The sequence below is a fragment of the Populus nigra genome, chromosome 16, assembly GCF_951802175.1.
Source record: "Populus nigra chromosome 16, ddPopNigr1.1, whole genome shotgun sequence".
Classification (NCBI taxonomy): domain Eukaryota; kingdom Viridiplantae; phylum Streptophyta; class Magnoliopsida; order Malpighiales; family Salicaceae; genus Populus; species Populus nigra.
The window spans coordinates 14558274-14575350 of NC_084867.1; the positions used below are offsets into that span (position 1 = coordinate 14558274).

Sequence of the window (17077 nt, forward strand, 5' to 3'; positions counted from 1 at the left end):
AATGGAGTTGGTTGCTTATCACTTTCTATTATCTCCCATAAGTCAAAAGCTTTGAGATAAATTTTCATTTTAACAACCCACACACCATAATTCTACCCTGTGAACATTAGTGTCTTTACTGGAAAATTTGCAGAATCCATTTCTTAAAAAAAAAACTCACTTAATCTTTCGTGTTTCATCCACAATCCCTTCTAAGATCAAGAAAATGATCTGATATCAAATGTTAGTAAATGATATATGTCGCACCCTCCCGAGAGCTCGACGTCGCGACGACACTCCCTCCGTAGCGGGGATTGATATTGGGGTCTTTCTGTTGTGAAAAAGGGAGTCGTCACCTAGTATTATGGTTACTAGAAAACCTAACTGGTCTTTCAGAGATTCTATAGCAAGGGACTGGTTGCGTAAAGGGAAGGTTTTAGCACCCCTAGTACGCCCTACCTAAGGTAAGCTGCTTGGTGTTTGATTTGCCTTATAACTGTCATGGTGTTGATGTTCTCTAATCCCATCAGTTTCCTAGGATAAGTCTGCTCTGATGAACGAAATCTAGGGTGCTTTAAAAACCTATTTTTTGTCTCGTAAACCATGGAGTAAAAAAAATTGAAATGTCCTCGATTATAATCAAGGCTTCTTTCAAGGATTTGTGCGGATTTATTATTCATAGAAAATTATTTTGGATATTTACCACTCCGGGTTTCTTTATCCAAATATTAACAGTGAATAACAAATTATTCCCAATAATATTTTGGATATTCGTCCTTTAAGGATTTCTTTATCCAAACATTATCGGTGAATAATAGATGAATTCCCGCAAAATAAGATTTTTATATTTTTTGGAATATTGGCCAATACCCTTTGGAGTTTTACAAACATGTTGTAAAATCCATAAATGCAAGAAAAATGATTTTTGTTGTGTTTAAGAAATCCATGCGAAAACACATTTTCAAAACTTTAAATATTTGTTTTTTTATATAAAAAAAACATAAAAACAATGTTAGGGTATTGGCCGTATGCAGGAAAACAAAACATTTTTTCATTTATATATATTTTTTTTTGATGTCACGATGAAAACCGGGTATTTTCATACCGGACTTGTATCTTTATAGTACAAAAATACAACCTTGCAGAAAATCACAGATTGTTTTTAATACATCTTTGAAGAAAACTTTTTGAATGGGCCAGACCCGGCCTAAAAGGAAAATGGGCCAAAATCAGCCCAAAAATAAAATGGGCCTACTTTCTACAGGGCTGGACTCAGCCCAGCCCAAGCCACATGACTGGTTATTGTTCACTGTACAGTGACACGTTAATTAATTTTCCAGTTACTGTGCACATGCACAGTAACCTCGTTTTCACACATTAACAAAGCAAACTGCATGCAAAAGACCACGTTACTGTTCAAGTGAATTAAATTTCACTTGAATACTGCAAACACAAAGCAAAAAATTACACAGTACGGGAGGTTACAGTTCTAACAAAGTTGGCGGATTAACTGTTCAAGTGAATTAATTCACTTGAACAGTGCGGTGAAATGCAGGCAAAGAGAACATGTTACTGTTCAAGAGAATTAACAGTGTAAATGCAAAGAAAACCACTGCGCACACAAGGTGAAGAGATCAAACCTGGAGATGAAGAAGCTGTCTGCATTCGTCCGTTCCTAGTCTTTCCCTCATGTCCTATGTTGGTGTCGGTTTCCCTGTTTTTCCTTTCCTCTACGTCTTTGTCACTCTCTCTGCCCGGTTTTCTGCTCTTTCTTCTTCCCTGTTCTGCAAATGTTATATGTAAAAATAAAAATAAAAGCAAAGACTGAAAGAGATGATGAGCTGGTGCGGTTGGTGGTGTTGCTGCGGCTACTCTTCCTCCTCTCTAGTGTTGCTGCGGCTACCTTTCCTCCTCTCTGATGTAGCTGCTGGTGTGGTTGGTGGTGTTGCTGCGGCTGCTCATAGTGTTGTCGTCTCCTTCATAGGTGGAAGAAAGTCTTCTGCTGGCATGGCAAATGATCGGCGCCCTTGGAGTCTCGGTTTTCTGCTCCTTCTTTACTGTCCTTTGGCCTCCCCTCTTACTTCTCCATATTCTTCGTAATGAGCTGCTGTTAGCAGCGAAGAGGAAGGGAGAATGAAGGGCCGGTGCAGGAGCGGGAGCTGCACCCCAATCAAACAGAAAGTCCACTTTGCTCTAAGAAGAAGCCGGCAGCAGGAATGGATTGTTGGGCTACATTAGTTGTCCATTGGCTATCGGCTATAGTTCTACTCCATTCCCTAGCAGAAATCTCGTAGTCAGTGGAAGGGAGTGCATAATCAGCAGCTGGAACTGTTTCCTCCTCTTCCTGTTGCTCTCTCACTATTTGTCAATCTCTCCTTTGCTCCCTTACGAACCCTGTATGTCTCTCTTTTCATTTTTTCGAAAGGTTTCCCAACTCTCTGTTTCTTTCTTCCTACGCTGCCCAATTCCCCTTCATGTCCCCCTCCGTTCCTTTCTTTTATTTTTCATGTTCTCCTCCCTTCTCTGTTTCCTTCCTGTTCTTCTCTTCTGTATTCCCCTCTCAATAGTTCTTGGCGTGGCTGTTGGGATGAAGAAAATGATGAGCTGGCGATGGCGTTCTTCCCTCTGTTTTTGTTCCTGCTCCTTCTCTGTTTTCCCGTGGGCTGCTGCTTCGTTGCACCGCTGGAGGAGAAGGAACTGCTGAGAAGAAAATGGTTGCTACTGCTGTGGGGTTCGGTGGAGGCTGGTCTTAAGAGAAGCTGCTGGATCGTGGGGGAGAATCTGGTGGTGTTGGGAGGAAGCCGACGATGCCTCACGGTGGTCAGGAAGGTGGCGGTGTACTTCCAAACGGTGGAGGGAGAGAGCAGAGAGAGAGGTTACCGTTCTTCTCTTCCCCTCTGTTTTCCTCCTTTAACTGCCATCTTTTTTCGTTCAAAACTTCCCACCCTTTTAGTTTTCCAGCCCTCTCTCCTCTTTTCCAAAACTCTTCCCCCTCCTTTTTAATTAATTGTGAGCAGTATTCATAGGCACAAGTGGAGCAGGCTCTGTCGCGCATGGACATCGGGTGAGGTCTCCAATAGGCGTAGCCCTGCAGGGCGCGCCTGCGCTGCTCTCCACTCCTACGGTTTCGGGTTTTTGCAGCAGCATGCGGGGGAGAGAGAGAGAGGAACAGTGTCTACACTATTTTGGTTTTTTTTCCTTTTTTTATTTTATTATTATTTTTTTATTTTTGTGGGGACCAAAAATGGGTTACAACAATATATGTAGAGCTTTAATTAAAAAACAAAGAACAGGGAATAGAGAACAAAAAGAATAGAGGTGAAAAACATGAAGCACAAAGAGCAGAAACTCAGTGATGAGGTTTCTGCCATCCCTCTAGTTTTATTTATAGAAGAAATCAAACACTACAAAAGATAAGAATAAAAAACAACCATAATCTCCTTTATCTAAGGAGATATATATGACTTACTGGACTTATCCTCAATAAACTTAAATCTACGAATTCAAATAATGAATTCAAACAACATTAAGATAACAATGACATTCGCTGATAAATAATAAAAGAACCATTACAGAATAAACTCCAATTTTGGTGCCATTACTTCAACAATGGCAACCTACTAATACTGGGCCAATTTACGTTGTTGCAACATTTGATTAAAAGTCACTTCTACCTTAAGACTTTCTATCTACACAACTTTTCTAAACCATTGCAACTTCCAATTAGATCTAAAGTTTGTGTGCTTTGGTTTGTTTTTCTGCATGTAATTGAAGGTAGAAGCTCACAAACACACAGACACGTGCGCGCGCACACACACACAGAGCATGCTTGTGTACTCATGCAAAAGAAACAAAATGGCATGAAAAATGGCTCAATGGAAAACAAGGTCACTTAGAAGTTCAAATATGTAATGCGAGATTAAGACAAATCTTGTTGAAGTTTTGTTAATTGAACAAATAGCTAATTATAGAAATAGAAAGGATTCTTAACATAGAAGACTTGAAGCAGAGAAAAGATAATTTTTTCATAAATAAATAATACCAATTTAAAGGCTTACAACTCAACTGAAAATACTGAAAAATAGCAACAACAATCAGAGTTTGTTGGCACTACTACTACTACTTAATAGAAAATAAGAAAATCTAGCTGCAAAATCTGTTTTAAAATAGTAATACGAAAGACTAAGTCACAACAGCATTTATTTCTGAAAACTTCTCATAAATTCTAACACTCCTCCTTGAGATTTGCCTTAGACAAACCACGTTTCATCCTTAGAAATTCCAGCCTTGATTTAGGAAGTGCTTTAGTCACAATATCAGCAAGTTAAACATCGGTTGGACAATAATGAAGCTTTATAAGTAAATTCTTCTTAGCTTCTCTTATGGAGTGAAATTTCACATTGATGTGCTTGGTTTTGCCATGTTAAACCAAATATTGAATAATAGCAATGGCAGACTTGTTGTCATAATAAAGCTCAATTGGTGAGCTTTAATCTTTGCCGAAATCAGTAAGCAACTTATTTAACCAGATTGCTTGATTTGTAGCAGTTGTCATGAAGATGTACTCTGCTTGCAGTTTATTGTGCCACCACCTTTTGCTTTTTTGCATTACAATAGATTGCATCTTAACCAATGGTGAAAACATACCCAGAAGTGCTTTTCATGTCATCAACACTCTCTGCCCAGTCGCTGTCTACATATCCAATTAATTTTACTCCTCTTGTCTTTGAGTACTAGATGCCAAGGTTGGCTATTCCTCTAATGTACTAGCACCCTCTTAACAACTCCCATGTGAATATTGTTAGATGAGCTCATGAACTTTGACAGCAAACTAGCTGGAAACATCAAGTTAGGTCTGCTTATTGTCCAGTATAGTAGGTTACTTACTAAGGTTCTAAATGCAGAGGGTTCTTCAAGTTTTTCACCATCATTCTTTGAAATCTTCTCATTTTATGCCAATGGAGTTGCTACTTCTTTGCATGATTTAAGCTTGAATTTCTTGAGTATATCAACAACATATTTCCTTTGTGAACAAAAATACCCGAGCTACACTGATGTATTTCCATTCCAAGAAAGTAGTTCATAATGCCAAGATCAGACATTTTAAAAACATCTTGCATTTCTTTTTTGAACTCTACTAGCAATTTTACATTGCTTCCAGTCACTAACATGTCGTCAAGATAAAGTGATATTACCAGCTACAGACCATCTTCATCTTGTTTCAGATACAAAGTAGCTTTATTTTCACTTCTCTTGAATCCTAGTTGAATTAAACGAGTATCAATTTTGTTGTACCTTGCCCTTGGTGCTTACTTCAAGCCATAAGGAGCCTTGTGTAGCTTGTATACTTTGTGTTTATGACTAGCAACTTCCAAGCCTTCTGGTTGTTGAACATAGATTTTTTCAAGGAGTATCCCATTTAGAAAAGCAGACTTGACATCTAAATGATAAACTTTCCATTCCTTTTGACCTATAAGTGCAAGTAGAAGTCTTATAGTGTCATGCCTAGCTACTGGTGCAAAAATATCACCATAATCCACTCCAGCAACTTGAGCAAAACCTTTAACAACCAATCTAGCCTTGTGTTTGAAAATTGAACCATCTAGATTGAATTTGGCTCTGAAGACCCACTTCACACCAATCTCCTTTTTATCTTTAGGAAGTTCTATCAATCTCCGAGTTCCATTTCTTTTAATGGAATCAATTTTTAATTTCATTGAACCAATCCAAGTTGGAACTCTTGCAGCTTCAGTATAGTTTATAGGCTCAGCATGTACAAGATTACATCTTTTGTACACATCAGACAATGGCCTCATCTTAAGTATTGTTGTATCTGAAGTTGCTTAAATGTCTGGTTGATCTTCAACACCAGTTCTTTTTATTGTTGGTTCAAGAGCAGCTGTGGTTATCTGATCAACTTCCTTTAACTCCCAATTCCAACAGGAATTCTCATCAAAATGAGCATCTCTACTAATTTGAACTTTAGCTCTATTTAGACTATATATTCTGTAACTTTTAGATTCTGCCGCATATCCCACAAGAATTCCTTTCTCAGCTTTTTCATCAAGTTTCCCTCTTTTGGCTAATGACACATGAAAGTAGCATAGTGATCCAAACACTTTGAGATGTTTGGCAGTAGATTGGACACCAGACCATGCTTTCAATGGTGTTTTTCTTTGAACAGACTTAGTTGGTAGTCTATTAAGCAAATATACTGAAGTATTTACTGCTTCAGCCCATAGAAACCTTGGTAACTTCTTTTCAAACAAAATACAGTTGGACATCTCTATCACAGTCCTGTTTTTCCTTTCAGAAACTCTATTATGCTATGAAGAGTATAGAACTGTCAGCTGATGAACAATCCCAGCTTCTTGACAAAAGGTATTGAACTCCTTCGACGCATACTCTCCTCTATTATCAGTTCTCAGCACCTTAATTTCTTGATCACTTTGAGTTTCAACCATACACTTGAAGTTTCTAAACATTAAAAGTGCTTCTGACTTGGTTTTCAGAAAATAAACCCAAGTCATTCAAATGAAGTCATCAATGAACAATATAAAATATATGTTATTGCTCAAAAAAGTTGTGCTCATTGGTCCACAGATGTTTGTGTAATGTTTTGAATTAAAGGAATAGGAAAAGGCTAGAAAGCCCTTGAAGGATTAAGATGTAGGAATAAATAAATGAAGGGTATTGTAGTATTTATATAAAGAGATGATATATATAAATAGGAAGTAAAAAAAAAAGGAAAGAGGGATCTGAATTTTGAGAGAGAACCGGCAGGAGAGAAAGGGAGAAAGAAGAAGAAGAAGAGAAAAGAGGGGAAAATAAGGGAAAAAGAAAAGGAGTTGGAGGAAATAAGTAAAAAGGGGTAAGATTATGCTTTAATGTGTATAATATGTTTTCTTTAGCTTTAATTTTGGTTTTGATAAATGTTAGGGTTATGAAATTTGTGTTTTGAGTTTAATTGATGAATTAAATTGAATGTTAGGGGTTGATTATTGTGGTTAATTGATGATTTAGTTGATTATGGAAGATTGTGATGATTTTGAGTTATAGTTTTGTTTGAATGGTGAATTTTGAGTTAAAAATCAGGGGAGAACAGTAGGTTTCTGTTAAAATTCTGGATTGGAAGTTGAAGATGACGAAAATTCAATTTGGTCCCTCAATTTGCGAAAATTACAGTTTAGTCCCCGAACTTTGGAAAATTACAAATTGGTCCCTGGAGCCTATTCCGAGAATCTGAACAGAATAACATATGAATTATGGACAGAATTATTGTATAGATAAGAGAATTTAACACTTTCAATTTGGTCCTCCAATTTGACAAAAAATACAATTTGACCCTAAAAATTTGGTAAAATTCCAGAATGGTCCTTGGAGTATAATGAGACGATCTAGACAGAAATGAGGACTAATTATGGTCAGAATTTCATTATATTCATGGATTTATGATAAATTTCAGTTTGGTCCTCCAATTAGACAAAAATTACAATTTGGCCCTAAAAATATGATAAATCCCATATTAGTCCCTAGATGTAATATTAGCTTTTTCAGATTGGTTTGATGAATAATTGAGGGTTATTTAGTGAATTATTGCCAATTTTATTAGTTGTTTTATTATGGATTAGATTTCGGGAAAACCGTTAAATTTTGAGTTTTTAAGAAAATTGACTAGTTAGTTCAAAAACATATAGGGTTACGGAATACACCATTAATTAAGTTTATTAAATAGGTTAAATGTTCTTTTGAGTCGTTCTTGAATATGTCTCCTTTGTATTCAGATAATCTTGATATTCTACCGACAGGACGTCAGTAGGATTTTCTTCGGTGTCTGCTTTTGGCTTCTGTTTACTTTTGAGTCAGGTGAGTGGATAATTTTCCATATGCATGAGAAATAGTATAAATATTTGATTTGTTAATATGAATTGAATCATGCTTCTTGATAATATATATGTTGATTATTATCCTTGTTATGATAAAGCATGATCAATTATTAAATTTGAATTCTTGATATGAACCAACATATATTTTGAATTGACTTCTAAATTGATAGCTCCTCATTTGATTGATGTCATGAGTTGAGTTTTGAGATATGAATATGTTTGTTAGATTATGATTATGAACCTATAGTATGTCAGTTAGAATACCCATGCTAACATGGTAGTGTTAGTCTTTGTGCACATCGTATCTGAACCCTAATTGGTCGGGGGAGTCACCAACCTGTGTGGACTGATCATCCCAGTACGGAGCCTCATGCTCATTGCATTTTGATTTTCTGACGAACTTTACCATTTGATCTTCTTGTTATGGCCTATTTGAGAAACCTTCATATAAGAACCTAGAGCCATACTTGTATATATATTTCTCATTGTTGTATTACCTCGTGTGTGTATATTGAATGTTATCTACTCACTGAGTTGTTGAACTCACCATCTCATTATTTATCCTTTTTAGGCTTATAGCTTGATAGCAGGTCATTTTGTTGGACCTTCCGAACCTGCTTTTTGGTTGTAATTTGTACCTTCCTTTTATGTCAAGTTAGTGCTCCAAAACTATGAATTTATATAAACTCTTGTATTAAGACAATTCAATTATATTATGAAGTTGATTTTGTTATTAATGCTGCGTTGAACTTTGATTGAGTTAGGATAAGTTTATGTGTAAGTTTGGGTTCGCATAGGTATGGAACCTTGGAGGGGAATCTTGCCTATGTGCCGGTCATGGATCCGGGATTCGGGTCGTGACAGTTTGAATGGACTAACTCCAGCTTGTGAGTAGCTTTTTTGGATATACTTTGAGGAAATGATTGTCGGTGTTGCTTCCCAAAATCATAGCTTCCACAGGTTTGGGTACTAATATGAATTTCAGGCATATCTTCTACCATACTAGCATCATACAACAACTTTAATGATTTTAAATTGTAATGAACAAATCTTTTATACCAAACAATACTTTCATCAATCCTGGCACTGAACACATGCCCTTCAACTGCATTGAGCTTCAAATAGAAGCTATTTCCATCCATTTTGATTTTTGGTATCTCTAAATCATATGCATCAATGATAAAGCAAAATCTCTCTTTAAAAGAGACTTCATAACCATTTCTTAGCATCTGTGCAACACTAAGAAGATTTTGATCTAGTTTTAGAATGTAAAGAACATTGGTGATAGTTTTAGTACCTTTATTTGTCCTGACCGCAACAATGCCTTTTCCTTTAGTCTGCACAATATCTCCATTTCCCAACTTGATCTTTGGTTGAACTGGTCAATAAAAAAAAAAATTGACAGAAACTTAGTCATGTGACTAGTGCAACTACTGTTTATAAGCCATGTATTCAGTTCAGAGGTGTTGCAAGTTTGAGATGCCATAAACAGATGCTCCTCATCATCTTTGCCTTCTTAAAAAACATTTGTTTGTTATTGTTTTTGCTGCTGAGATTGTTTCTTCTTGATTCTGCAATATTTTTCATTATGGCCAAGATTATTACAGAACGTACACTGGAGAGAGGGTTTATCCTTAAACCAACAATCTTTCTCAGCATGGTTAGTTCTTCTGCAATAAGAGCAAGGTGAGAAAATTTATCTTCTTGAAGATATACTTGTTTTTCCCTTAGAAAACTTGACAGGTTTCTTTTTTAGCAGGTTACCAGTACTCCTTCCTTTGTTGTTTGCTTGGAAAGCACCTTCAATAGCCTCATCGTCTCTCATTTATACCCTTTGCTCCTGTACATAAAGTTTGCTAATTAACTCTACAATAATGAGGTTTTACAAATCGCAAGATTCTTCTATTGCAGAGATCTTGGCTTCAAACTTTTGTGGTACAAACATCATAAGTTTTTCTACCACTTTATGATCTTCAAATGTTTTTCCAAGAAGTCTCATTTGATTTAATTTGCATGGCTGTAATGCATCATAGATATATTCATCCGCTGTAAGGTATAGATAATCACTTACTTTCAAAGTCTTTGTCTAAACGTTCTCAACCACTCCACACACTGCGAAGTACAACGATGAAGCTTCCTTTGCTGCTGCAAAATGTACCTGATATATTTATAGTAGAGCCATGGCATGATTATAAGACATCCTGGAGTCTATGGGGAGACTTTTAGCAAACAATATTCAGAGATAAGGCCAGAGTATCAATATATGGTTCAGATGGGTAACATTTCTAAATTTATTTTGCAGCAAATGTTCTGGCCAGTGGTTTTTTCAGTCAAGAAAAACTCATTCTATCAGGTAATAAGGCTTTGTGAAACTACCGTCTTCTTCCATAATCTATAGCTGAGAATTGCTTCTTCTTTTCCAGATCTTATACATATCAGAAAAGCAGCTGTCAAGCTGAAATCACTGACTCTGACTCCCAAAATTCTGACCAAAAATATGTATAGGAAATGAAGAAAGGTTTGAAACTTCCTGTAGATTCAGCAACTAAAAGTAATTGTGACTTGCTAATACGAGCCAAAAAACAACATTCTGAAGATGAAACAATGCTAATCTATAGCTGAGAATTGCTTCTTCTTTTCCAGATCTTATACATATCAGAAAAGCAGCTGTCAAGCTGAAATCACTGACTCTGACTCCCAAAATTCTGACCAAAAATATGTATAGGAAATGAAGAAAGGTTTGAAACTTCCTGTAGATTCAGCAACTAAAAGTAATTGTGACTTGCTAATACGAGCCAAAAAACAACATTCTGAAGATGAAACAATGCTACCATTTAAAATACTCATGCCTCGTCAGTAAACAATTCAACACAGAAGATAAAAAGCAAATGAAACATTTGAATTGACTTTAAATTTGTCACTAACACAGTGTTCTTGATTCAGTGTCTTCCTCTGCATGAATTTCTCCATCTGCAAATGCAAATGGTTATAAAATTTAATGAATGAAGATATCCACTGAGAGCAATAGAAAATTTAACCGTTATTGTCAACTTGTTAAGCAAGATCAAAAAGGAAGAAGATATTATGGAAGGGAAATCTTGGAGATCCATATAACTTGTCAAAACAACAAGTTGTAATCCTAACCATTTGAAGCATCGAAACCGCAAAAACTGCACTTAACATTATTATGCAACTCTTTATTTAAGCTGATTCTATTCAATTAATATCAGACCGCATCATTCAAGAAGATACAAGTTGCATCACCACCATCGAATTAATTTGAATGGCAATCATATATGATGTATTTATTTCCAATCTGTGAAATGTGTTTCTTCATTTTTTACTCAAATTAGATCCCAGATCGATTGCTACTTAGGAATAGTGCATCAAACAAAATTGTTCAGATTCTCCTCTTTAAAATCCATCGGCTTATACCCTCCATTCTTTCTTCCTTTCTGACCAAGACAAGTATCTATGCTATTTCCATAGCCGTGCAGTATGGGGGGTGTGCGTGTAGGGGAGGGGGTGGTGTGTTGTTAGCTATGTGTACATCTCGTTCAGTTGTGGAATAACCTACCAGAAAGAGACAGCAAATTGGACTTTCCATTTCAACCTGCTTTGACAATTCCATTACGTTTTTATGTAATTTCTGTTTCACTTCCCGCAACACCAAAGGCCTAATGCTTCAACACACTGATCAAATGTTTCGTAAAATTAACAGCATATTTTAGAGGAGTGAGATAAAAAGCAAATCAGCTCTTTAATAAGATCAATCGTCAGTACTGTCCAAAATAGAAAAGTAAAATCCTCTTTTAGTTGCTGTTTCCCATAGCCTGCGGAGCTAGACCTACCTTAATACTCTTGCAGCATTTATCACTAATTAACAATGGTTTAGAAGGCAGCACATACCAAAACCAAATATGGAGTAGCTTTAGAATCTTCTTTGAACAAGTTCAACCTATTAGAATTTTTTGAAAAATCTTGGCACTGAAGCTCCTTCCCTTTACCGCTGGCCAAAGCATCGAGTCCGTACAAATTTCGCAAAGTGTCTGTTTCGTCTATTATTATTTCCTGCTCTCAGGCTGGATGTTACCAATGCTAGCTAGGAACTCCTTCAGTCATACCCCTTTAAGTTCATTGTTTAAAACGGGAAGCACTCTTTTGCGCTGGTTAAGCTCTTCCTGCTTCTGATAGACTGTATCCAAACTACCACAAACCTCAAACGGTTTTGCTTCCCAAAGATACACCATCACATGGCTCTCCCAACCTATCGCTGACACTAATGCGACGCTTTTCCCTCTGGTGGAACTCCACATCAACAGATATTGGCAAAAGACATTTTCCTGAAAGTTAGTTGAAAATTGTCTACACATGCATGAACATGGAAGATGAAAAAATGATCTTACTTTTAATTAAATCTGTGAAAGATTATTATTATTATTATTATTAATTTTATATAAATAAATCAAACCTCATTATCAAAACAACTGATTTACACAGAATAGGAAACAGAAGCAGCATTAAAGATGAGATATCTATGCATTTTGCATGACCTCGATGAAAGAAAATATCAGCTAGTGATTGCATTAGAATTGGCTGCATTTATGGAGGGCTGTCGATTTCTAAAAGCTGGTTCTATTCGCTGATCAGATAGCGTGGTGCAACTGCCATGGACAATCTGATGGCAATGCTCAAGTTAAACTGCTGGCAAGAAGCTAGAATAGGCAGATAAAAACTTGTGGCTCTGCCTGCCAACCTTCTATCCATACACACACTGATAGTTTTGCTTTGCATCGGAAGAGAATTCTTTCTGTTGTTAATTAAGGATAAAAGATGAAAGAAATTGGAGGTAGTGGTGGTGAGATGGTGGGATCAGAAGGGGACCAAGTAGAAAACAAGAGCAGACACCACACCCACCAATCACATTCATTCATCCAACGGGATGTATATAATTATAATATGATCTTCTTTTCTGTTCGGATCATTTAATCCTTTTTATCTAACTAACGGCTCCTTTTTCTTTCATTCACAGACAGATCTGCCCGCTTCGCTTCTCCCTCAAAAATTTGAAATGCTTTTCTCTCTCTCTCTGTTATTAATTACTATTATAATAGATCCCAAAAGCATGTGATTTTGAAAATGTTGATGTTTCTTTCTCGGACAAAGTCACTCTCTACGGTACACGAGAGAGAGAGAGAGAGAGAGAGAGAGAGAGAGAGAGAGAGAGAGAGAGAGAGAGAGAGAGACAAAACCATTCACTTCCAATCCTTTTAGACTTTGTTTTCCTAAAATAGATTGAATCTAGTTTTACACTACTCTCTGTTTTCTAATAAACTCCCCTTAATTTCCTAGTACTCTTTTAGTTAGGCTCCTCCTCCTCTTGTTTTTACCCTAACCCCCCTCTCTCACTCACTTCATCAAATCGTTCTCTGTTCTGTTCTATTGATTCACCAATCACCATCATGGGCTGTTGTTTTAGCAAGAAAAACGAAGTTTCTTCTTCTTTGAATGCCTCCCAACCAATTCTAAACACTCTCAAGGTTGACAAGAATGAGATCCAAAACAACAACATGATGATAGTTGAGGATAAGGAGGTCAAAAAACAGGTTTTAGAAGAAGGGAGCTTTGTCAAGAAAGAAATTTTTGTCATCAAACACAGGAAAAGCCAAGATAGAGACAAACGCATCCCTCCTCCCAACCTCAATATTGCACCACTAGAAGAAGATGGCCCTGCGCCCACTGCTACTGCATCTGCTGCTGAAATATTATCGGGCAACAGCAACACCAATGTTGGTGCTCATAATATGGTTCTGAGAACATCAAGCTGCACAAAAGAAGAGGTAGATGCCATTCTCATTCATTGTGGAAGGCTTAGCCGCAGCAACTCTTCTGGAGCTGGAAAGCCCCCTTCTTCTGGCATAAAGTACTCCGGTTCCAAGAGGAGCTACGACTTTGATAATAATAATAATAATAATGACCAGGACCAAGATGTTGAGTCTTCCACTTCTGCTGATCATTATGATTTTAGAAAGAAAGGCGATGATGAAGACGATGGCGAGGTTACAGCCGAGAGAAGGCAGCATCGCAACCGCCGCCGCCAATCCAGCAGGCCTTCTCCTTCTCCTTATTCTCAAGGGAGGAGGAGGACACCCAGCAGGGAAAGGGACCAGAACCAGCGCCCCAGCAGCAGAGAGAGGGGCAGTGGTAGCAGTGGGAGAAGGGTGAGTCGATCACCGGGTAGAAGGTCAGAAACAACCCAAAACACAGGCGTTACTGCTGGAAATGCAAATGCTACTGTTAATGCTAACAATACTGGTGGTCCTAGTAATAGGCCTGGAAAATTGGTATCAGTCCCTGCCACTGTTTCTTCTTTAGTGGTGGATAAGAGCAACAATGGGGTTGAACCGCAAGCAACGGCTGGAATTAGGCGGATCTCAGTTAAGAGAAATGTTGGTGAGGCAGCGTTGACCTGCTCAAGGATGGTCGCATCGCCACGTTCCAAATCTCCTGCCAGAACCAATGTTAAGACCTCTAACGAGAATAATCAGCAGCCATCTCTTAGCCGCAGCAATTCAAGAAAAGCAGACCAATCTCCTTACAGAAGAAATCCATTGAGTGAAATTGATCTCAATTCACTTCAATATTCGCAACCACCTGCCAACAAGGCTACCTGCACCAGCAACAACAGAGCACAAATCAGAAACAAAGATATCGAAGGAAAAGTGGTGGTGAAGGAATCTTTCAATCTTCTAAATCAGGTATTGCTTACCTTTCAATGCCTAATTTGTGGCTAAAGGAGGAATGCGCGATTTTCACCATTACAAATGTCTTTTTTGAGGCACCTGTTAGCTAAAGAGAGTAAAAATACTGTTTCTGGGACATAAATTTTCCCTTTATGCATGCTTTTCAGACTCCAATGAAGAAGCAAAATTCTGAGAAAAACAACAGAGTCAATGCTCAAGTGACTAATTGCAGAGGCAGCAGCATAGTTTCACTGGAAAACAAGATCTCAAAGGAACAACAGATGGAAGAGGCTAAAGGACAGCCAACAGACATGACCACTGTAGTAGACTTGGGAGTTGAAAGCTTGAAGCCCCAGACATTAACCAGAAGCAGGTCAGCTAGGCGGTCGCGAGATCTAGACCTCAATCCTGAAACTTTGTTGAATCCAACGCCTTCATATACCGCACTACTGCTGGAAGACATTCAAAATTTTCACCTGAAGAACACTCCTTCCTTTTCTCTCCCAGCTTGTGTCACCAAGGCCTGCTCTATTCTTGAAGCAGTCGCTGACCTCAATTCCACTACAAGCTCCAACCTGCCATGTGCCTTCTCTTATGATAGAAGAAGCCCCCCTACAGTGGCTGCTGCTAATCTTGTTGGGAAGAAACCACCTGAGGCAAAAGACCCATTTGTAGAATCTGAGGTACTTGCAAGCGATGACCTAATGGAACCAAGCTTTCACAAGTATGTAACAGTGAGAAGAGCAGGTACATTATGCGGGGAAGACATGGATGGTCAAGAATCGTCAGGCAGTGACAGCGTTGTTGGTGGCAGCCAACAGCATTTAGGATTTTCAACCTCTTCCTGGGAACCCAATTCAGCGGACTCAATTGATCACTGGACTTCAAGATCGAACTGGAGAGATGAGGACGAGAAGAGCCCACTGGGATTTCAAAAGCATGGATTGTCTGAAACATGGCGTGATGTGAAACAGGCCAGAAGGCCATTCAGTGGACAAAGGAGTGGAATTGGACGTGGGAGACTTGGTACAAGTAAAAATCTCCACTCAACTGCTATCCTTGCAAGTGCTGCTTCAACATAATCCACTCAGTTGTGTTGTTTTCATTTTCCACGCAGTTGTGGCTTTTTTCAACTTCTAGTTGCAAAGATTACTTTGTATGGTTGCAAACTTGCAACCTGTTATTCTTGTTCATTCAAAGAGGTTTATTCTTCCCGTGTTCACTATATGTTCTTTCCATTGTGGTTGGATGCCAATGAGGGATAATTAGGGATACCATTTCAAGCAAGTAAACTCAATCCTTATTCATATGTAGAGATCACAAGTAAGCAGGAGTTTTATTCTAATAAACTCAAACGTGAGTAGATACACCAGAGGAAGCTTCAGCTAATAAATATATGATCATAAATAAAATATTTCGCAACAACTATAATTTACATAATTATGGAACCTGAACCATGATACAATGCCCTGGAAGATGATGCCATCAGTTTTAACCATGTACATGCCAAATGCTCTCGATCAATCTCCCACAAGACTGGTTTCAAACTGATTAGCAAACAAGAGGACAGTTAGTTCTTACTTCAATATGGAACTGAACAAGTGCAACGTCCCTGCAGGGAGCAGTCTGCCTGATACAAGAGCACTAAAACAAATGGCTCCGACAATGTGAACGGTATATTAGCCTCGAGAATTGAGAGAGCTCCCAACTAATCCAGCATTCCAAGAAAAACTTGTAAACCCACAGCAGACATCCCATGATCAACTTTTCCCTATAAACTTGATTATTGAACTTACACTTACACGCTTTGAATATGACTGAATAGAGGGGTAGAGCCCACAGAATCAAGAGCCAACCTGATGATCAAAATTGGTCTTATTCTCTGTCTGTCTGCATCTTATATAGCCCACTCTCTCACTAATACATCACTCATTACAGTTCCGACAATTAACTATATATATTGCGAGCACAGTAACAATGGGCGCAACCAGCTGCAAGGGTGAGAAAGTCTCACCAAGATATAGAAACCTGGGGTTAGAAATCAAACATGACACAACAAATCAGACAAACACTATGAAATATAATGCATCATACATCATTACTTAGCCCTAGCTTTTCAAAACCCAATAGACAAGATTTATCTTCGGGTTCCTTACCTATACATATCTAAACATACATATAAACATTTTCTTCCTGTTAACTCTATCAGAGTTAAATACAACAATAATAACATAAATAAATCCATAATACAAAAGTTGATATAAATTAGTAAATGCAGAGCAGTAAGTAAACATAATTGAATAACATTAATTACAAACAAAAAAGTAGTTTCTGAAAGTTCAATAAAAATAACCTGGCAACAAATTATAAGCTTAAAAAAATAATAATGAGAGGACGAGTTCAACAATTCAGTGAGTAGATACCGTTCAATATACACATATAAGGTAATATAATAATGAGGAATATATA

At 37.6% G+C, this 17077-nt stretch overlaps 1 protein-coding gene and 1 long non-coding RNA gene across 2 annotated transcripts; both read left to right on the plus strand.

The window, feature by feature from the left end:
- The first annotated feature begins 7761 nt into the window (after positions 1–7761).
- On the plus strand, positions 7762–8602 carry LOC133675230 (uncharacterized). Its single transcript, XR_009835377.1, has 2 exons — positions 7762–7845; positions 8437–8602. It is a non-coding gene; the product is annotated as an uncharacterized LOC133675230 (long non-coding RNA).
- A 4312-nt stretch (positions 8603–12914) lies between these two features.
- LOC133675570 (uncharacterized protein At1g65710-like) lies at positions 12915–15830 on the plus strand. Its single transcript, XM_062096991.1, has 2 exons — positions 12915–14623; positions 14776–15830. Exons 1-2 carry the CDS (start codon positions 13328–13330, stop codon positions 15688–15690), a joined length of 2211 nt encoding a protein of 736 aa, XP_061952975.1. The 5' UTR covers positions 12915–13327; the 3' UTR covers positions 15691–15830.
- Positions 15831–17077: the final 1247 nt, after the last annotated feature.

Coding starts and splice junctions, on each gene's coding strand:
- LOC133675570 (XM_062096991.1), top strand. CDS start 13,328: ATGGGCTGTTGTTTTAGCAAGAAAAACGAAGTTTCTTCTTCTTTGAAT. Junction 14,624..14,775: donor CTTTCAATCTTCTAAATCAG/GTATTGCTTACC, acceptor CATGCTTTTCAG/ACTCCAATGAAGAAGCAAAA.